Below are 22,724 nucleotides of genomic sequence, written 5' to 3'. Positions count from 1 at the left end.
TTTGCCAGAATTTTATGTAATTATGACATAACATTGAAGGTTGAACAATGTCACAGCAACATTTAGACTTAGGGTTGCCACCTGTTACATAAAATACAGAATGGTTCCGTATTTCACTGAAATAAACGTTTTGTTTTCGAAATGATAGTTTCCAAACTTGACCATATTAATGACCAAAAGCTCGTATTTGTGTGTGTTATGTTATAATTAAGTCTATGATTTGATATTTGATAGAGCAGTCTGACTGAGTGGTGGTAGGCAACAGCAGGCTCATAAGCACTCATTCAAACAGCACTTTTGTGTGTTTTGCCAGCATCTCTTTGCTGTGCTTCAAGCATTGAGCTGTTTATGACTTGAAGCCTATCAACTCCCGAGATTAGGCTGGTGTAACCGATGTGAAATGGCTAGCTAGTTAGCGGGGTGCGCGCTAATAGCGTTTCAAACGTCACTCGCTCTGAGACTTGGAGTGGTTGTTCCCCTTGCAAGGGCCGTGGATTTTGTGGAGCGATGGGTAACGATGCTTCGAGGGTGGCTGTTGTCGATGTGTTCCTGGTTCGAGCCCAGGTAGGGGCGAGGAGAGGGACGGAAGCTATACTGTTACACTGGCAATACTTAAGTGCCTATAAGAACATCCAATAGTCAAAGGTATATGAAATACAAATGGTAGAGAGAAATAGTCCTATAAATACTATATTAACTACAAACTAAAACTTCTTACCTTGGAATATTGAAGTCTCATGTTAAAAAGGAACCACCAGCTAGCTTTCATATGTTCTCATGTTCTGAGCAAGGAACTTAACCGTTAGCTTTTTTACATGGCACATATTGCACTTTTACTTTCTTCTCCAACACTTTGTTTTAGCATTATTTAAACCAAATTGAACACGTTTCATTATTTATTTGAGGTTAAATAGATTTTTACTGATGTATTATATAAGTTAAAATTGAAATTGCTCCGTTTGTTCTTCAAGTTTGGCTGAGAAATCGCCCGGAAATTGCGGTTTCCACTAATTTGGAAAAATATTCCAAATTAGCTCGATAATATCGACTGAAACATGGCAAACGTTGTTTAGAATCCATCCTCAAGGTGTTTTTCTAATATCTATTCGATAATATATCCGTCGGGACCATTCATTTTTCACTAGGACCGATTGGAGTAATGGCTACCTCTGTATTTTACGCTAGAATCTCTCTCGGAGCCACCATGTGACCACTTACGCAATGTGGCCCCCTACGGCTATTCTTCAACAGAAATGCGTAAAACTACGTCACAATGCTGTAGACACCTTGGGGAATACGTAGAAAGTGTAAGCTCGTTGATGGTACATTCACAGCTGAATAGGGAGTCATTTGAACGCAGCGCTTTCAAAACCTGGGGCACTTCCGGATTGGATTTTTTCTCAGGCTTTCGCCTGCAACATCAGTTCTGTTATACTCACAGATAATATCTTTACAGTTTTGGAAATGTTAGTGTTTTCTATCCAAAGCTGTCAATTATATGCATATTCTAGCATCTTTTCCTGACAAAATATCCTGTTTAAAACAGGAACGTTTTTTTTATACCAAAAATGAAAATACTGCCCCCTAACACCAAGAGGTTATTAAGAAACTCAAGATCTTGTCTATTTACGATATTAATGTACTCCAATGATGTACTTTAATCTACAAATGCTCATACCTCACAGTTTACCTAAACCCTTCAATGGAATCTTCCAAGTTCATTCTGAAATCCATCTACATAACTCAAGACACTGTGATAACCGTCACCCTCCCCACTGCCACACCTGACATAGTCAATTCTCTATCAGATACAGAGGTACCATACTCTGGAATTCTTATCTTCATATTGCCAAAACCTCACCATCCCTCAATAACTTAAAGTGAAGACTGGGGGTCAGCCTGACACACCAAACTACCCAGTAATTCCCTCCATCTAGCCTAATTCTCACACATAATCAAACGTTTTTCTTGTATCCTGAGTATATCATGTACAATTATAATGAATATGCTTTGTTTAACTGATTGAACAAACTTTTTTTTAAACTTATATTTATGGTGTGGTTTTCATACCAGCCCTTTTGGGCTTCTATCCTCACCTGCACTCCGCTTTCGCCATTTATTTTTTTATCTGTACTGTTTTGTCTTTCACTTGTATTTGGTGCGAATAAATAAAAACGAAACCTAGTTTTAAAATGTACTATATATACCAATATCACTCCAGATATGATCAATTTATGGTGGTGCAATTACATTGAATGGCCCACAAAGTAATGTTGTATACATATGTGTTGTACACACATATGATATACACCTATGCGGCAGGTAGCCTAGTGGTTAGAGCGTTGGGCCAGTAACCGAAAGGTTGCTGGATCGAATCCCTGAACTGACAAGGTAAATCTGTTGTTTTTCCCCTGAACAAGGCCGTTAACCAACTGTTCCCCGGTAGGCCGTCATTGTAAATAAGAATTTGTTCTTTATTAACGGACTTGCCCAGTTAAATAAAGGTTCAATATTTTGAATTATACAATAGCCTATTAAAGTTGGTCTGATCCACTCCCAAGGCCCCTTTCCCCACCTGTGTGACAGTGCGTCTGATCTTTAGGCCCTTGTCCGGGCCCTGGTCCTCCCTGGTGGTGTCCTCGTCCCCAGACAACTGGATGTCATCAGGGTGGAGATCCACCACAGCATCCTGACTGGGCTTGATGTCTGGGATCAGAGACTGGTAGGAGAAGGGGAGAAAGGAGGACAATGAGTCTGAATATAACAACTTTGAACCCATGTTATGTCTGAATTGAAACAGGGATTCTTAGGGTGTTCTTTTCTTCTTCAGATTGTGTGCCTGTCTGTATGTGTGTGTGCTGCCATGTACAGTACCTTGAGTGAGTCTGTGGTGATGCTGATGGATGGTTTCTTGGCGTTGACGGCCGTGCTGGATCCCCACCTCCTCTTCCTTCCAGCAGCAGTCCCGGACTCTGCCTCCCCCCCTGCTGCTGCTGCTCCCTCTGGAGACGTCTTACTGCCTGCTGAGAAGATGAATAACATGGTAAGTATATATTTTTCACCTGCGTCGAATACAACAGGTGTAGAGTTTTACAGTGAAATGCTTATTTACGAGCCCTTTCAACAAAGCAGAATTTAAAATGTAAGACAAATTAGCTTAAAAAAAAACTACTTTGAAATAGTAACAATAAAAATACAAAAATATATACAAAAGGAGTACTGGTACCGTTGTACTGTAATTTAGCATGTTCGTAAGGATATTGTCTGCACAACATGAGGATGGATAATAAGGAAGAATAAAAGTTACAAAAGGGAATACTGAATTACAAACATAAGAATTATGATAGTCTGAGGTATATCCTAAAGATTGATTCTATACATCATTTGACATGTTTCTACGGACTGTAACGGAACTTTTTGAATTTTCGTCTGCTCCTAGTGATCGCGCGTCGTGAGTTTGGATTACTGGGCTAAACGCGTGAACAAAGGGGACGTATTTGGACATAAATTATGGACATTATCTAACAAAATAAACATTAATTGCGGAACTGGGATTCCTGGGAGTGCATTCTGATGAAGATCAAAGGTAAGTGAATATTTATAAATCTATTTCTGACTTCTGTTGACTACACAACATGGCAGATATCTGTTTGGGTTGTTTTGGTCTCTGAGCGCTGTAATCAGATTGTAGCACGATGTGCTTTTTCAGTAAAGCGTTTATGAAATCTGACACAGCGGTTGCATTAACTGTGCATGCTCCTCAAACAATAGCATGGTATTATTTCATTGTAATAGCTACTGTAATTTGGACAGTGCAGTTAGATTAGCAAGAATTTAAGCTTTCTGACAATATCTGAGGTGTCTATGTCCTGGGAAATTTTATTGTTACTTACTACCTCATTCTAAGGACCCTGGTATTAAACATCTCCCTCTGCAACTGGATCCTGGACAACAACCTCTCCCTCAACGTGATCAAGACAAAGGAGATGATTGTGGACTACAGGAAAAGGAGGACCGAGCACACCCCCATTCTCATCAACAGGCTGTAGTGGAGCAGGTTGAGTGCTTCAAGTTCCTTGGTGTCCACATCAACAAACTATCATGGTCCAAACACACCAAGACAGTCGTGAAGAGGGCACAACAAAGGCTATTCCCCCTCAGGAGACTGAAAAGATTTGGCATGGGTCCTCAGATCCTCAAAAAGTTCTACAGATGCACCATCGAGAGCATTCCGACTGGTTGCATCACTGCCTGGTATGGTAACTGCTCAGCCTCCGACCACAAGGCTCTAGAGGGTAGGGCATATGGCCCAGTGCAACATTGGGGCCAAGCTTCCTGCCATCCATGACCTCTATACCAGTGTCAGAGGAAGGCCTTAAAAATTGTCAAAGACTCCAGCCACCCTAGTCATACACTGTTCTCTCTGCTACCACACAACAAATGGTACCGGAGTGCCAAGTCTAGGTCCAAAAGGCTTCTTAACAGCTTCTACCCCTAAGCCATAAGACTCCTGAACAGCTATTCAAATGGCTACCCAGACATTTTTCACTTAACACTTATTTTTCTTATATCTGCACTGTTGGTTAAGGGCTTGTAAGTAAGCATTTCACTAAGGTCTACTGCACCTGTTGTATCCGGTGCATGTGACAAATCCAATTTGATTTGCAATATTTATTTACAGACACTGTAGTAAACTAGTCTAATCATATTGAAGTTCATTTCCTTGGAACGATAACTGCCACGTGATTCTCCGCCCATGCATAGTCACTAGGCAGCTTACTCTATTTCAATGAGGCGCACTAGATCCCGCACGCCAAACTAAAAGGAGCGGTAGGCTACTGAACTTGTGTGTGTGTGTGTGTGAGTGAATAATGCAACAAATATGTGCTTTTAGGTCGATCTAGTTTAAACGCACACGAAGCAGAAAGACGTCCGTTTCCAAGAAATGTTTGTCCAAAAGTAGTCTTATGACCGCCCGTAGCATGAAAAATGCTGACGCGTCGCAATGATCTGTCGGGACCCGTGGCCTGGAATGTATCTAGACTGATGTGATTATTTTCTACGGTCTAGATTAGAGGGGATCCAGTACAGGACAGGCAACAGTAAGCCAAACTGGTAATACTCACTGGTCAAGGAGATCTTGCGTGCAGCGAACGCTTTAGGAGTGGTGCTCTGGAAAGAGAGAGAGGATGTAACAGATACCCCAGGGGCGTGGGGTGAGATGAGACCCAGATACTGTGACAACATACTAAACACAGAGAGAGAGAGAGGTGGGGGATAGAGGGAGAGAACTGTCTGACAGGCTCCTATTAAACCACATAAGGAGAAGATGGGGGGGGCCTGGTCGATACAGAGGGAAACTCCAGACACGTTCGCCTCCACCTTTGTTCAAAGACACTGGAAGATTAAGACCAATTAATATGTTCCTACCGTGTGTAAGTGTAGCACTGCAACTTAATCACTAGACATCTAAAGTACACTCCTACTGGTGTGTGTTGGTGTAGGCACAGTGGTAATTCACAGAAAATCCTCCTACTGCGGTGTTGCTGTGGTGTGGGTGTAGTACCAACTGAGGACAAACCAAGTGCATAGAATATGCTATATAAAAGGGTCTAATTTAAGGCATCGGCAAGCTTTCCTCTGCTAGACTGTAGAGACCTGGTTGAGTATAAGAGACTGACATGAACTGTATTAATGCATCTTTATGGAATCTGGGTCGGGATGATAATGTTCAGACCAGGAGGATACCTTTGTTAATGATGTCTGGCTCTTCTTGTGTGTGGTAAGCAGAAAGACTGACTATACTGTAACTCTATATCTTTAATAAATCATATACTGAACAAAAATAAAACGCAACAGTATCTAAGATTTTTGATTATTTACAGTTCATATAAGGAAATCCGTCAATTGAAATAAATAAATTAGGCCCTAAACTATGGATTTCACATGACTAGGAAGGGGCGCAGTCATGGGTGGGTCTGGGAAGGCATAGGCCCTCCCACTCGGGAGCCAGGTCCACCCACTGGGTATCCATGCCCGGCCAATAAGAACGAGTTTTTCCTCACAAAAGGGCTTTACTACAGACAGAAATACTCCTCAACACCCCCCCAAGCGTGGTTACATGTGGTCTACGGTTGTGAGGCCAGTTGGACATATTTGAGACATCTGTGGCATCGGGTTGTGACAAAACTGCACCTTTTAGAGCGGCCTTTAATTGACCCCAGCAAAATGTGCATCTGTGTAATGATCATGGTGTTTAAGTCAGCTTCTTGATATACCACACGTGTCAGGTGGGTGGATGATATTGACAAATGATTAACATCCCTGTTAGTCAGCATTTTACAAATTTGTGCACAACATAGAAAAAAGTTTTTGTGCGTATGGAATATTTCTGGAATCTTTTATTTCAGCTCATGAAACATGGGACGAACACTTCATATTTTGCGTTTATATTTTTGGTTCAGTATAAATAGTCTCTGATTCAGAGGGGTTGGGTTAAATGCTGAAGACATTTCAGTTGTACAACTGTCGAGATGTCCCCCTTTCCCTTTCATTATGTACCTTACATTTTGTTGCCCTTAAAATGTACAAGGGCCTGTGTTGGTGCCTAAACATCTACATACAATGTTGTGAGTCAGTGTTTGGGTTGTGACGGAGTGTTCAATGTCACAGAGGTGGAGGGGTGGGCGCTGGAGACCTCGTCTGTCAGACCAGAGACCCCTGAGCAGGTCTAGGCTGATACTGCAGATCCAATTCAGTGGATGATTCAAACAAAGAATGGTGTTCTGCCAGGAAATGCATGCATACACTTAGGATAGGCTACATATCAAATTAGGATATTTTATCAATTTGAAACTGCAATAATCATGACAGTTTAAAAAAAGGTTTATATTGAGTTACACATAGCAAAATGAAGTCAATCCTCCTGTCTTGAAATGAGCAAACAGATCTGAGAAGAAACTATCTGACATTACTTAAGTTATTTAAAAAAGTAAAATACATCTCAAATAGAGAGAAAAATGACAAGTCATTTCCTGGTACCATCGACACCTGATTCCTCACTGGCTTGGCTATGGCCCAACCGCACGGCAGTGTGTACTGTATCTAGGCAACAAGGGTCCAATCAGAGAAGGCAGAGGAGTGAGGGCGGGACTCGATTTGAGTGTGCTGAATGGTGATTAGCTGGCAGGCAGGAAGTGATCTTAGCTTTGGACTTTTTTTTTTTTCTCGAACGAGAGGGGGAAGAAGGCTTTTCTCAACTGACTGGTGCTTTGCTTGATAAAGAGTCATTTTGCCTTTAGCTTGTGAGGCAAGGGATTCCTGAATGGTTGGTTTAGCGAACAAATATGGTTAGAAGGGGTCAAAACGTTTGAGGTCCCAATATAAACAAATTGGATCCCCTGATGTCATGACAGAATTTGTGTGACGTATGGACTTGCAAAGTTGCAGCTGAAAAGTCTGATGGTGTAATAACCAATAGTCCAATGAGACCACGGATTGAAGTTCACGTCCATAATGCCTCGAGTAGTTTTATGAAAAAGGTTCAGTGAGGGGAGATGTTCTATAAATAGCTTTGAAAGTCTCTTACAGATGTCTGGACAAACACCCAGTTGTCAATTCAGAATGTAGGCTATAAGCACACAACCTGATGACGTATTCTGCGTGTGCACTGTAACCAGATTTGCCCCAAAAATGTGCCCCAATCTTTGATGCAGGTGAAAAGTTCAAATCAGATCCAGCAGTCTGATAAAGGCTGACCAGCCAATCAAGGCCCAGGTTGGCTGCTGGCCTGGCAGGTCAAGCCAATAGGAGCATTCAGAACAGGGGAAAGAGCCAACAAAAGGGCCCGCAGTAACAAAACAGTTCCATAAGTTCTTGCACTCAGAGGTTAATGTCTTTATGAGAAAATATGTAGTCCAAAAACATGTTAAGTCCATTTCAATAATCCACTTGAGTGTCTACATTGAAGACACATAGCTAGGAGAGGTGTCAGAAAAAGTCCACGGTGTCATTTCCGATTATCGGTTTGGTCCTTATAAAATGTGTAGGTGGTCCCAGTTCATTCAAGTCAATGAGGCAGAAATCATCTGCCTATTTACAGTCCTCTCAACCAGTAGGGGGCAGACTGGAAGGAAGACATGGGGATAAACAGCAGGAAGTAGCAGGACCTCTGGACTCATCTTGTCTGCAACGAGTCCGTAGTCCACTTTCTTTCTCTCGGTACGTGTGTGGAGAGTAGCTGTAGCTCCTCCACAAAATGGCGGAAGGGAAGGTGACAACAGGAAACAACGTCCCCCTCCTCTTCTCTCCACCAGGCAGTCCAGTGAGTAGGCTTCCCTCCCCAGGTTTCTTGTGCTGGTTGTGGTTTCGTGGTTTGTTGTGTTTCTGCCGGTTTTGGCTGGCTCAGCTCGAGACATTGGTGGGTCCGGCTCAGGTCGTGGTTGGCCTAGGGTTGGGCTGGAGTTGAGGCTTTGGTCCCGGGGAGGACTTTGCAGGCTCAGCCTCTGGTTCCGTGGTTGGCTCAGCACTGACCTGAAGGTAGGCAAGGCCTTGGTGGTTCAGCTTGTCTGTATGGCTCAGCGCTGGTCTTGGCTGGAGGCTTAGAGGGGAGGCCTTGCAGGCTCTGGCTCTCTGGTTCTCTCTCTGAGGCTAACTCAGTGCGGTCAGATGTGGTGTAGTAGTAGCTGTCACTCTGGGGCCTAGATCAGGTACAGCCGAGGCGCTTGGGCATAGCGGGGCAGAAGTTGGAGTAGTAGTAGCAGTAGTACGCAGGTACCATTAGGGACAATGGAAGAGGCATGGGCACCTTCGTAACAAAGCAATCAATGGGGTTTTAAAACAGCAGTCACACCAAGAGAGATAAAGAGATCATGGGAATGACAGAGATAAAGATGGACAGAGTCAGGCCAGAGAGAGCACGAGGGGGAAAGAGAGCGAGAGATCATCAGTAGAGTGAGAAACAGAGGGAGAAAGAGTGAGAGCAAGAGTCAGTTGGGGAGAGAAAGAAAGCAGAGTCAGAGAAGGAAAGAGAAGGGGGAGAGTGAGACAAAAAGGAGGTAAAGAGAGAGGAGGGAGAGAGCCTTGATGCTCTGTCAGGGGCTATTACTCATGCAAACCGAGGTCATGGTCCCAAACACACACACGCACACACACACGGTGAGGGTGAGCCATTTCAAAAGGGTTTATTTAGCTGAATACCAAATCACATTAGCTTATAATCTGCAATATGTAAAAGAGCAGAAAATTCTCTGAAGTTATCTCATGGTAGATCAATCAAAATGAGGGTCCTATTAGCCAAGGTGCATTGCTGGTTTACAGCAATGCACTCAAGTAGTCAAGGTTTTTGCTAATTCCAAAATGGAAAACCAAATACATTTAACTCTGCTTCCCTTTGATGGCTCTAATTATTATTACAAAACTGTGTATGGCCATTATAGGATTAGTGAAAATGTATGTATATTTATCTGAAAGTGAGTCCTAAGTGTGATAAGGAGGAATGTGACTGTAGATTAACTTAACTCACCCTCTCACAACCCCACACTGACACAGACACCCACACTGACCAAACAACATCGTGATGTGGAGCATGCATGCAGTCTGTGTGGAGTTAACATCTAATTTCACACCCCATTAGGGATGAACCGCCTGCAGTCCAGTCGCTTAGGCAACTGCTCTATGAAAATAATGAGTACAGAATAATGTGTGTGTGTATGGCACCTCTGTGTGGGAGTGTATGTTGCAAAGAATGGCTGTACCGAACTCCGTCAAAGGATGAGGAGAAGTGAGATCATTCAGTCCCATACCTATGAGTGTTTTAACTCTAAGCCATAGTTACAAGGGCGTTAGTATGGTCGTTCTCTGTTAACCTTATACTTCCGCATGTGTCTCTCTATAACTGTGTCTGGGTCCCAAATGGCACCCTATTACCTCGAATGCACTACCTTTGACCAAAGCCCTATGGGCCCTGGTCAAAAGTAGTGCACTATATAGGGAATAGGGTGCCATTTGGGACTCACACGGTACCAGACTTAAGCCATAGGACGAGGGTGGTTAGTTCCAGAAACATCCACTGACGGACCCCCCCTCCCCCCTGCTCCTAGTTCCCAACCCCTCCCTCTCAGCGGCCTTACCTCCTCCATGCAGCCCTCACTGTTCTGTGGGTCCCCAACAGGGGTGGGCTGGGTCTGGCCTGGGTCTGGCCTCTCCACCTCCATAGGGCCAGATGGCTCTGACAGGGAAGACTGCTTTACCTCCCTGGGGGAGAAAGAGGGAGGGAGAGAGTGTGGGGCAGAGAGAGAAGATTATCATACAAAGATCTGAATGAAAATGTCATAAATTCTAAACATAGATTACATCTGTGGTCTCTTGTCCTACCAACTCTCATTAGCCATGAAAATTGAAGAGACAATCAGGTACGAAGTAACTCAAATGTGTCCCTTGTTAAAAAGCAGAGAAGAGAAGATGGATGAGAGGCTACCTCTACCTCGGAGAAGAGAGCCGGAGACACACAGAGGACAGATGGAGGACGAGAGAGAGAAGGGAAAGGTTGGTTAAGGCCAGTGATCTGGGACAGTGTACTATAAATAACTTACTCACACCATCAAGCAGCCAACTGACACCCAGCGCCGGGGTCACAAATACACCTCAAAACACACATTGAGGTGATTATTTACAGGGTCATAACATTGCTGAGTGCCAACTGATTGGAAATCTTCAATATTGCATCCTCAAGCCTTCCACCTCCTCCACACCAAAACAAAGTCATTGTTACGCATGTGTCTCCTACCCCTTCAAAAAACATACACCTGCAATCTGAGGCCTGTAAGGGGCTAGGGGCCAGATGTCTACTAGACCTCGACCCCAGTGGGGGCAGCAGTGCAGGAGCAGCTGGTCCCTTAAGTAATCATTAAGAGTGTGTGTGTGTTGGGGTAAGGAACTGCACCTGTGTTTCACGAAGAGAGGCCCCTATTTTTATCATGAATCCTTGCTCTACACATTCAGCATTGATTGTACATGTGGTATCCGCATATGAGACAGTCTCATCAACAGTAAGCCTTGCCAGTTGGGAAAAGGAAAAGTATGTCACACCATAAGGGTACACAAAAACGACTTGATGGCCAACAGATGTCTTGTGTATTAATGATCTCCCATGGTGACACTTGCTCATTTAACATCACCACAACTCATCTCGCTTAACAATCTGACACAAGAGCCATATATGTATACATGGCTTTGTCTGATACCATCTATCTCAAGACAAAGGAGCATAAAAAACGACATGTGAAGTGGACAATTAAAATCAGGAATACCCCCTGAATTCATGCATTATATTATCTATAGATTCATAGCAGTGATACGTGTGATTTGAGATACACACACTGATTCATAAGGTGAGACAGGCAGCTTCTCTATCATTGAGATATATAAAATGGTCTCTAAACATCCAATGGATTCACAGTGAGTGTAGGTGAGTTTTAGTACACACCAGAAAAACATGTTATGACAGTCAAGACTAACGAGGAAGTCATTCGATGTTTAATCAAATGAAACGCTGCTACTGTATGATTCTCGCCATTACGCCTTTAATCAAACCACTACCAACTATACTACTTATTTATCCGTGTAATAGATTTGGTAATCAAGATTTAAAACATGAGTTATCACGGAGTTACCCCGGTATCTCCCATCCCCTCCCCCCCAACACGAGGCCATCCGATCCACACCCCCCGTGGACGTGGAGAGCGAGACTCACGTGCACGTCGCATGTAACACACTTCGTATGTAATAATCAAACGACCACGTCAATAGCTGACCATGACAACGCATGATACGACAGTTTAGCCATAATCCGAATATAAAAGGCACCAGACGGGCAGGTTGAACGAGGATTTGAGACATGACACAAGTGACAAGCTATCAGCGCGTTAGCGATGAAACCAAGGGTAACGTTAGCAGCTAGCAACGTAATGCCTAACCCCTCTCTATCTTACCCGTTTTTGTTGCCTTCTGACAGCATATTGCCGGGCTGGAACCCCCGACAGCCAACGCTCTATCGTAATTGATTACTCCGGTAAAGCGTGGATTAAAATCGAGGAGAAATCCTTATGCGGCTGCGGGGTTTGTGCACTGCGACGGTATCAGAGTAGCAATACACTCACGACGGCCATATTGGATAGCGAGCCGGGAGGGGAAATTAGTGTGAGGAGTGAGAGAGCGAGGACCCGTCTCTCTTCTCAGCCAAGGCAAAGAGGAAGAAGCGAGAGGGTTTACTCCACCCAAAACCAGACCACGAAAATACCACGAAATTGGAAATGTGTGTATACAGGTCAATGAGTGTAGTGTTTGACAACATCAAAAAACGACTATCAGAGTTGTGCCTCTTGTTCACACGCGTATCTGCCCTTATTGGCCAATATGATCCCACCTGATCTCGCCTGCCATCCATCTTTGAGGACAAGCACTTCCATTGTTAGAGTGGTCGGTCACTCGACCATCTTGTCAATAATAGATAATGGCCAAAGCCACACCGGCTGTGGGACTGCCGCATTGGGCGCCTGACAATAAATACGACTACCGCTACAATCTTTGCCGCTGCCTTGGACTCTGACTTTACCAATGATGTAAATAAACCCTGTATTGCGAATGCTATGCATTGGTCAATTAGAGGCTTTGAAGACTCCGGTCGGCCATAATGGCGCAGTCCTCCATAGGAATTGTAGTGTTTCAAGGGCAAAATTACATGTATGTTGTTGTTGTAGTGGGGACAGTAACAGGACAAAAAAAAGATGTATGAAGGTGCCTAATAGATTTAGTGGCAAAAACAAATGTAGGCAATTTCAAAATATTTTTACAACGGTGGGGGAGTGGCAAGATGGAGCGGTGGCTTCAAAACAGCGCCCCCTGTCAGCCATCTATTGTATATAAATAATTGGACATTAACCAATTGGAAGTTGAAATGTAAAATGGTAGGAGTTAAGTGAAGAGTTGGGACGTCCCAAGGATATCGCTAAGCACTGACCATTGATTGACATTTTCTATAATATCTAGTCGTGTGAGTAAGCGATTTGACTGTTTTACAACGCTGCTGGAGAAGCTAACGCTATATTGTAACAACTTTACAGTTGGGAGTAGAATTGCATCGAATTCTACATTGGTCAGAAATGATCGCTTGAATCAGTTCAGTTTCCTTTCATGACCTCAAGCCAGAACGTTGAATAAAATGATATTTTAACGTGCTTTACCGGTTGTCCATGTAGTCGTTGGTCCTTTTGGCAGTAGGAATGTGAGACTATATCCACAGGAAAGTATAACTACACAAATGTGTTAAAGCGCTGGTAGAGTGCGTTCAGATTTCACCTGATTTCTATACTTGCCGTGGACGTGTTTACATGGTTCTGCGCATGCTACAGGTGATAGAAATCTGAACGCATTTTGAAAAATATGTAATTATTCTATCCTGTGCATATATTCTCACATTCCCGCCGCCAAAAGGACCAACTGGTAAAGTACAATCAAATATAATTGTATTCAACTTTCTGGCACGTAGAAGTCTTGCGAGGAAACTTTCATTTCTGTCAGACACAGAATTCAATGCAATTCAACGTCGGGTTTCCAGGCAAGGAGTAGTAGAAAACACATTAAAACCCATGAAACATATACTTCACTCATGGTCATTAATAGACATTCAAGCGCCATGATGATGAGACAAGACACATACAGTATACATCTGCGCACACACACATCCACACATGTTTTCTGATGGTGCTTCCTGCTTTTATTATAAATCATTAAACTCTCAATTGCTACCTTGCGAAGTCCATCCACTCCTGGAGTCCAATCCTCCACGGCTCAATGACCAGAATGAAGTGTTCAGCATGTGTTCAAGTCATTCAAAGACACATTCACATTGCAGACAAAAAAAAGAATGGCGGCAGAGACGAGACATAGGGGGGAATAGATGATATATTATGGACTGTTGCAGGTGGTAATAGTGTGTGTGCACCTCAATCATGTTTCTTGTGCATGTAAACCTACAAACTGGCATTCAGGATTGTATTCAGTTGGAAAAAATTAATTAAGTGACAGACAGGTGTGAGAGAGTATTATTTTGTGAATCTGTGTAGGCCTATATCAGCAACACCGTGAGCACAATGTCACTTGGTTGTGAAAGGTTTGCAGAAGCTTCCCCTTACCAGAGCCCGAGTGCATATACAGAAATATCTACAATTGATAATGCATGCGAAAGTGCAGGTGGGAAAATGTGAGCACCTCACCAAGGATTGTTTATGTGAAGTGTGTGTTAGTGCATGCAAAGAATAGCAAGGAGTGTGTGTGTGAGAGCAACTCAAAATGGTACTATGGCTGACCTGGCAGATTGTTTCTTCTCTCCTCCTTTGTACAGTCTTCTCTTTTCATTCCCTCTTCCTTTTCCTGTGCCAGTCTTCTGATAAACAAACAAAAGAGTGAGAAAATCACAGACAATTGGCAATATATAGCAAAATATCAACGTGTTATGTTGGAGGCAAAAAAGAAGCCACTTTTAGATCAAGTCAATGTGATTCAATAAAGAAAAGTTAGACAAGATGGGAATTTGTTAAGGAGCAAGGCATACGATTGTATGAGGAAAGAGAAGTTATGTTAATTGTTAGTGGAAAATAATATAAACAAATAAGCATGGCATATGCAGGTCATGAAGCATCTTTCACTAGTTCTCCTCAGCCCACACTGAACCAGTCAGTATGAGAAGGTGAGTTTAACTCACTTGCACCCACACTGACACACTGTCAGTCTGGCACATCAGTATTAGCATGGCGGGATCATCATCGGACAGAAGCATAAGCAAGAACTAATGTGTACACTGCTCGAGCACTGTATTGTGATGGTAGCTTGTCATTGCAGAGAGAAAGATTCGATTGACATCCAGATTAGCCAATCACTAACCTTTTTTTTGTCCTGGGAGGAGGTGGAGCCAGAAGAATGTGACGAAGAGGATCCAGAGTCCGAGGATGAAGAGTCGCCACCACTAGAGGGAGATGACCTCCTGTGCCTCGCCCTCTCCCCACGCCTGCCTCGCTCTGTTTCCTTCTTCCTCTCATCTTCCTTCCTTCTCATCCTCTCATCTTCCTTCCCCTTCCTCTCATCTTCTCCCTTACCTGGGTAAGAAGGGGGTAGAACAGGTCCCATGGGCTCAACCTCAACAGTCTCTTCAGGTCCCCTTCTCCTGGTCTCCCCGGGTTTAGAAGTTCCCTTCTCCTGGCTGGCACGCTCCTTCTCCGCCTGGCTGGCACGCTCCTTCTCCGCCAGGCTGGCACGCTCCTTCTCCGCCAGGCTGGCACGCTCCTTCTCCGCCAGGCTGGCACGCTCCTTCTCCGCCTGGCTGGCACGCTCCTTCTCCGCCTGGCTGGCACGCTCCTTCTCCGCCTGGCTGGCACGCTCCTTCTCCGCCTGGCTGGCACGCTCCTTCTCCGCCTGGCTGGCACGCTCCTTCTCCGCCTGGCAGGCACGCTCCTTCTCCGCCTGGCAGGCACGCTCCTTCTCCGCCTGGCAGGCACGCTCCTTCTCCGCCTGGCTGGCACGCTCCTTCTCCGCCTGGCTGGCACGCTCCTTCTCCGCCTGGCTGGCACGCTCCTTCTCCGCCTGGCTGGCACGCTCCTTCTCCGCCTGGCTGGCACGCTCCTTCTCCGCCTGGCTGGCACGCTCCTTCTCTGCCTGGCTGGCACGCTCCTTCTCCGCCTGGCTGGCACGCTCCTTCTCCGCCTGGCTGGCACGCTCCTTCTCCGCCAGGCTGGCACGCTCCTTCTCCGCGTGGCTGGCACGCTCCTTCTGCGCCAGGCTGTCACGCTCCTTCTCCATCTTCTCATCGTCTCCTCCAGCTTTCCATCCAGGCTTCTCCACGGACGCCTTGTTCAGTGCGGTGACCTCCATGGTGTCGTCTGTGTGCTGCTGTGCCCCTGAGACAAGGACTACCTGGGGTCTCACAGATATGCAATGGGATTCAGGGAGTTCCCCTGGGGTGGTCACCACCACTGACCCCTGCTGCACAGGTTTGGGAGGGGAGGTCATGGAGCCGGAGGAGGTGTCGGAGAACATGCGGGGCTTCTTGGGGGCGATGGCAGGCGGGGAGGTGGTGGTCGTCATGGCTGAGCCGGAAGCGGAGGAGAGGGGTTTGTCCCTGCCGAAGGGTGACTTTTTCTGGGTGTCTCCCTGGTCCATCAGAGGCTCCTCTGACCCCCTAGACCCAAACTGTGAAGACGCAGATGGAAGCGTCAAGTCACGTCCACGCTGCCATGGCGGCAGGTGACTCTCCTCCTCCACCACCTGCTTCATCTTCCTCTCCTTTTCCTCCGCCTGCTTTGTTTCTTTCTCTGTCTTCTTCTGTGCCGTCTCTCCAGATGGACCCTGGGGCTCGGTTGTGAGGGTTATGCTGGGGACAGCTGTCACAGACAGGAGAGGATGGGACTGGGCTCCTGATCCAAACATAACCACTGGTGCAGGGACCTCAGGTACAGTGACAAATCCTGTGTGCCCTGTGCTGCTGCTGCCTCCTGTGTGGGTGATAGCAGCCCCAGGGAACATGACCACCTCAACCCCCGGTCCTGCTCCAGCTCCTGGGCTGCTGCCAACTCCATCTCCTGGTCTGGAAGCCTCCCCTCGAGGACCTGTCTGGCTGTCCGCCGGCGCACCCTCGCCTCTCTTCCCGTAAGCTCCCTCGGACGCCATCTTGCGGGCCAGCAAGGAGAGGGGTCCGGGTCGGCGCTTGGCTCGGGGCTCTGGGCTGCTGGATCGGGAGCTGGAGTCAGAGTCCTGCCTCTGGAGACCACCTGGAGGGGGGCGGACGGACACCCCAGCCCCTTCTGGATCCTCATCCATGTCGGGCGGGCTCTGTTTGGGGGTGTCGGGAAGGGGGAAGGAGAGCTCTGGGGGTGGAGAGGGGGGCGGGGTGGGCTGGCGGAGCTGCATGGGGGGCTGGTGTACTACCTGCTGAGGGGGGATGTGTTGCGGAGGCTGGAGCTTGCGTCTGGATCTCTCTCGGGCCGCTGGCACGCTGGGGGAAGGCTGCTGGAGATGGGGGGAAGGGGCTAACCCTCTTCCGCCACCTCTCCTCGCCGCAGGTCCCCACTCATCTTCATCCTCCTCACTGCTGTCATCATCATCGTCACAGTCTTCCTGGACACGGTTACTGCCAGCTGCTGCCCGGGCGGAGCGGCTGAGGTGGAGCACAGAGTGGGCGGGCCGGTCGTCATCCGCTGGGGCGGTGCCTTCCTTCTCCTGGGTCTGGGCGCGGGGGGGCATGGATGGGGGCAGGCCCTGGCGCTCAGGGTCCCCTAGGACGCGCACCGAGAGGGAGGCCACAGCTCTGGGCGGGGAGGGGGTGGTGGGCTCCTCGTGGTGGAGGCCATGTTGGAGGGAGGGACGCTGCTGCATCCAGGATCCAGGACCTCCGGGGGCGTCAGGAGACTCCTGAGGCACAGAGCCTGGGCCAAAGTCTGGTCTGCGAGACATCATCCCTTGGCCCATCATCCCCTGGCCTTTCCCCATCATCATTCCTTGGCCCTGGTGCCCCATCATCATCCCTTGGCCCTGGTGCCCCATCATCATTGGCCCTCCTCCACCCTCTTCCTCAGCCCGGGTCAGTGGGGGCTGGGAGGGCATGGGGCGATGCTGGGGTGGGAGAAGGCAGGTTGGGGGAGGGAGAGAGAAAATTTTGACTGTTAGCTAGGCTGATATGAACAATATAACTTATAGGAGAATAAATATCTGGAGGACCGTTCAAATGTGGTTGGCTTTTTAGCGTCTTCTGCTACTGTCTGTGTGTAGGCTACTGACCTTGTCAGGGTTATAGGAATCGCTGTCGTTGCCCTCCTCTGTGTGCTCCTCCTCCTCAGGGCCTGCTGGGCTTTCTGTTTCACAGAGAGGTTAGAGGTCAGGGGTCAGAGTTTACCCAAAAAAGGCCATGCAGCACACCATTTGTTGGACAACAAAATAAGCTTTTTGGCCATTTAGAAAGGATGAAACTGGGACGTCTCCAGACTCTGCACAACAACTCAATTGGGAATGGAGTAAACAAAGACTGCTCACTCACTTACCAAAATAAACGGTATACAATAATAAATTAAACTGACAGAAGTTATTTGTAGCCTTTTGAGTAAAATATATTAGAGTAGGAATCGTGGTTAATTCCTAGTAGTTCTCCTCAGCCCACACTGACCCAGTCAGTATGAGAAGGTGAGTTTAACTCACTTGCACCCAGATAGACACACTGTCAGTCTGATACATCAGTATTAGCATGGCGGGATCATCATCGGAGACAGTAAAGACTTGGGTGACATAACATGGTGAAATGGGCCCACTATCCATATATGCTGATGAGAAGTTCACTCGGGTACATCCATATGCAGATGTATAGGGCACTAATCTAACTGCCCTGCATTCAGGTATATACCATTGTTAACAAACACTATTGTGCCACTATCTATCCAGACATACATGTGCCAACTGCACAAAGCATTGGGTCCATCATCCAGTGTTCAGGTAGAGAGGAGATGTCCACACTAGCATACCACTTAGAATGTATTCTCAAAACATTGCTTCACACTAAGTAGTATGCTAGCGTGGATATTGGAATAGACTGGGATTATGTTCCAATGCCCACTCCACACTAGCATTACATGCTAAGTAGTGTATGCTAGTGTGGATATTAGAGCCTTGTTGTGGATGTCTTACCGTCGGCCTCGGCTGCCTCCCTGGCCTCTCTCTCCAGCCTCTGGCGGAGGAGCTCCTGCTGCTGAGCCAGGTACTGCTTTATAAAGCTGTTTTGGCTCATCTCCTCCCCAATCTAAACACACATGGGATATAGGCACAACATTAGAAAACAGGAAGGGAAAGGCTATCTGTGTAATTTAATATATACAGGACTCACCCCAATCTAAAAATATATAAGACAGACACAACCTTAAATGTAACGATACAGGTAGAAATACTGTATGTTCTAATCAATTTGAGGGTAAAAAAAAAAAATAAAGCTCTGGTCAAACACACAGATGACTGAAAATTAAAATCAGGTAACTTCCACCTAGTGTTGATTCTCCAATCGGTAGTGTTTTGCTTGGGCTCTTACCTGGGAGTTCGGCTGGAGCCCAATATGGGGAGTGGAGGTCCTCTGAAGATTCTCCAACATTAGAGCCTAAAACAGAGAGCAAAATACTGGTTGAAACACACATCACAATGCTATTGTATTTTCACAAAAATGCAGGTGAGTAAGAGCTATTTTTTCATTCTCCTCAGCACACACTGATCCAGTCAGTATGAGAAGGTGAGGCTAACTCACTTGCACCCAGAGAGACACACCGTCAGTCTGGTGCATCAGTATTAGCATGGCGGGATCATCATCGGAGAGTAGCAATAGATAAACATTTAACATTTACATTGTAGAAAAACTAACCAAATTATTCCAAGCACATACATGAAATCAGTCAACAAATAAGGGAGATAAATGTAGCACCGTAGATAGGACAACAACCTGTTGTTCCTATTTGAGGTCGACCGATTAATCGGAATGGCCGATTAATTAGGGCCGATTTCAAGTTTTCATAACAATCGGAAATCGGTCATTTTGGATGCCAATTTTGCCGATTTTTTTAAATCTTTATTTAACTAGGCAAGTCAGTTCAGAACACATTCTTATTTTCAATGACGGCCTCGGAACGGTTGGTTAACTGCCTTGTTCAGGGGCAGAACAACTGATTTTTACCTTGTCAGCTCAGGGATTCAATGTTGCAACCTTACGGTTAACTAGTCCAACGCTCTAACCACCTGCCTCACGAGGAGCCCGCCTGTTACGCGAATGCAGTAAGAAGCCAAGGTAAGTTGCTAGCTAGCATTAAACTTAATCAATCATAATCACTAGTTATAACTACACATGGTTGATGATATTACTAGTTTATCTAGCGTGTCCTGCGTTGCATATAATCGATGCAGTGCGCATTCGCGAAAAAGGACTGTCGTTGCTCCAATGTGTACCTAACCATAAACACCAATGCCATTCTTAAAATCAATACACAGAAGTATATATTTTTAAACCTGCATATTTAGATAAAAGAAATCCAGGTTAGCAGGCAATATTAACCAGGTGAAATTGTGTCACTTCTCTTGCGTTCATTGCACGCAGAGTCAGGGTATATGCAACAGTTTGTGCCGCCTGGCTCATTGCGAACTAATTTGCCAGGATTTTACGTAATTATGACATAACATTGAAGGTTGTGCAATGTAACAGGAATATTTAGACTGATGGATGCCACCCATTAGATAAAATACGGAACGGTTCTGTATTTCACTGAAAGAATAAACGTCTTGTTTTCGAGATGATAGTTTCCGGATTCGACCACATTAATGACCTAAGGCTCGCATTTCTGTGTGTTATTATGTTATAGAGCAGTCTGAGCGATGGTAGGCACCAGCAGACTCATAAGTATTCATTCAAACAGCACTTTTGTGCGTTTTGCCAGCAGCTCTGCTGTTTATGACTTCAAGCCTATCCACTCCTGAGATTAGGCTGGTGTAACGATGTGATGTGAAATGGCTAGCTAGTTAGCGGGGTGCGCGCTAATAGCGTTTCAAACGTCACTCGCTCTGAGACTTGGAGTAGTTGTTCCCCTTGCTCTGCATGGGTAACGCTGCTTCGAGGATGGCTGTTGTTGTTGTGTTCCTGGTTCGAGCCCAGGTAGGAGCGAGGAGAGGTACGGAAGCTATACTGTTACACTGGCAATACTAAAGTGCCTATAAGAACATCCAATAGTCAAAGGTATATGAAATACAAATGGTATAGAGAGAAATAGTCCTATAATTCCTATAATAACTACAACCTAAAACTTCTTACCTGGGAATATTGAAGACTCATGTTAAAAAGGAACAACCAGCTTTCATATGTTCTCATGTTCTGAGCAAGGAACTTAAACGTTAGCTTTCTTACATGGCACATATTGCACTTTTAATTTCTTCTCCAACACTTTGTTTTTGCAAAATTTATACAAAATTGAACATGTTTCATTATTTATTTGAGGCTAAATTGATTTTATTTATGTATTATATTAAGTTAAAATAAGTGTTCATTCAGTTCATTCATACAAATACATTTTTAAAAAATCGGCCCTTTTTTTGTCCTCCAATAATCGGTATCGGTGTTGAAAAATCAGAATCGGTCGACCTCTAGTTCCTATGAACCAACTCTAGCTGGAGTTGTTTCTGTGCTGCTGCAAATCATACCCAACACGTCATCATCGTGGTCAGAAGCAGGGTCTCAAAACACTCATTCTCTCTGTCCTGTCCTCTGCATGGATATTATATTCTAATGAACAAAGCCGTTTTTATTCCATATAAATAGGGAACGTAGAAGCGAAAGGGATCGGTCGATGTCAGTTACATAGGAGGGGCAAAGCTGCACCGCGATGCGTAAATCCAATTCGACTCAGGTCATTGCATTTATAGAGTGCCAGCAAACCTTTAGTTTGCATTCAATTTGAAATTCGGGAGAAGAATAGCCCATTTTCACACACATGACATTGTAATAACACAAGCAAAGGAAACTGCATGGCAGATTAAAAAGCCTGTCGTTATATCTGTGTGGTTGCTGAGCATTGTGTGCAATTAAGTTATTACGCCACTTATGTGGCAATTATAATGCAATTGGGGATTTGCTCATTCTGATGGTGGGCACATTCATATGCAGCACTAGTGTTTAGGAAAGCGATTTATTTTCCAGCTGTGGTAGTGTTTAGCAAAATTTAATTTAGGCAAATAGTAAATTGAAGAGGAAAAGAAAAGCAATTTCACGTTAATTATCTCCTAAACATGCTTGTCTTGCTAAGCGAACTATGTAACTAGTGAGCTACTATAAACCGTGCATATGGGCAGGCGCGTACCCAATCCCCCTGCCCCCTCCTCCCAGAGCGCGGGCCCGAGGACAGCAGCTCAAAAATACAGTAGAGGGACTAGTACCGCTAGTTAGCTCGCTAGCATAAACACACACTCCAGTTGGGCCTTCAGTTCGGGCCGTGCAACACATCTCAACTTTGAAGAGTGTTGTACCACACTAGACATAGTTTTAAATTTGCTTCGACATCGTTAAACACACTGATGCATAATTCGCTAGACTTGAAATGTTCCGCACGGGTATGAGTGCCAAATATTATGCATTCCCCCGAACTACCGACACACGGCCTATAACCCCACTCTATAGCCTCCTGCTGAACTTGATCAGCTTGTTGATAGAAGCAAAAACCCGAGCCAAGCTTACCCCTTTCAGTCGCTTAATGAGTGTATTTTTCGCCCCGCTTTTAGGGAGGCATCGTTGCTCCAAAGCGGCTTTCAAGTCTGCCACACGGAGCGATTGTAGAGGTTTACCATTCAGCGTAACATCTTCATCCGCCATTTTGCTTTCCTGTCACTCGCTCTGTCGACTCGCTCGAGCTCCAACAGGCGTCACTACGTCTTCCGAATCCCCGCTAACGTCACGGTTCGGAAATCTCCGGAGGGGGTGGAAAGAGATTGCTTTCCTACTGTAGTTACCAGCCAATACTGCACTAGCCTTGTTAACGCTTCAAAAAAATATTTTAAATTACTTCACATTATTTTAACTTAACTTATCCATGTGAGTGTCCTTTCCAGAACCAGACAGTGCACAATATCATGTCAGAAAAATATTGACAAAAAAACATGTAACAACAAAG

At 45.4% G+C, this 22,724-nt stretch overlaps 1 protein-coding gene and 3 non-coding genes across 5 annotated transcripts in view; all 4 read right to left on the bottom strand.

Moving 5' to 3' along the window:
- The window catches only part of LOC139378920 (apoptotic chromatin condensation inducer in the nucleus-like), a 29,633-nt gene extending 7,168 nt beyond the window's left edge, over positions 1–22,465 (bottom strand). The window contains exons 1-10 of one of the 2 annotated variants that reach the window (XM_071121531.1): positions 22,292–22,465; positions 19,118–19,183; positions 18,724–18,835; positions 17,827–17,900; positions 14,941–17,661; positions 14,367–14,443; positions 10,131–10,254; positions 5,127–5,172; positions 2,875–3,023; positions 2,576–2,719 (exon numbers count right to left, since the gene is read on the bottom strand). In XM_071121531.1, coding sequence (XP_070977632.1) covers positions 2,576–2,719; positions 2,875–3,023; positions 5,127–5,172; positions 10,131–10,254; positions 14,367–14,443; positions 14,941–17,661; positions 17,827–17,900; positions 18,724–18,835; positions 19,118–19,183; positions 22,292–22,426 — 3,648 coding nt within the window. In that variant the 5' untranslated portion in view covers positions 22,427–22,465. The remainder of the gene's footprint in view (positions 1–2,575; positions 2,720–2,874; positions 3,024–5,126; positions 5,173–10,130; positions 10,255–14,366; positions 14,444–14,940; positions 17,662–17,826; positions 17,901–18,723; positions 18,836–19,117; positions 19,184–22,291) is intronic. The other variant, XM_071121532.1, reaches the window with a different exon arrangement.
- On the bottom strand, positions 14,727–14,828 carry LOC139379675 (small nucleolar RNA U6-53/MBII-28). Its single transcript, XR_011628416.1, has one exon. It is a non-coding gene; the product is annotated as a small nucleolar RNA U6-53/MBII-28 (small nucleolar RNA).
- LOC139379674 (small nucleolar RNA U6-53/MBII-28) lies at positions 18,189–18,307 on the bottom strand. The gene has a single exon (XR_011628415.1). It is a non-coding gene; the product is annotated as a small nucleolar RNA U6-53/MBII-28 (small nucleolar RNA).
- LOC139379676 (small nucleolar RNA U6-53/MBII-28) lies at positions 19,276–19,394 on the bottom strand. The gene has a single exon (XR_011628417.1). It is a non-coding gene; the product is annotated as a small nucleolar RNA U6-53/MBII-28 (small nucleolar RNA).
- Positions 22,466–22,724: the final 259 nt, after the last annotated feature.

The sequence above is a fragment of the Oncorhynchus clarkii genome, chromosome 21 (genome assembly GCF_045791955.1).
Source record: "Oncorhynchus clarkii lewisi isolate Uvic-CL-2024 chromosome 21, UVic_Ocla_1.0, whole genome shotgun sequence".
Classification (NCBI taxonomy): domain Eukaryota; kingdom Metazoa; phylum Chordata; class Actinopteri; order Salmoniformes; family Salmonidae; genus Oncorhynchus; species Oncorhynchus clarkii.
Note: the sequence above shows the minus strand (reverse complement) of the source record. Positions and strands in the feature narration are given on the sequence as shown.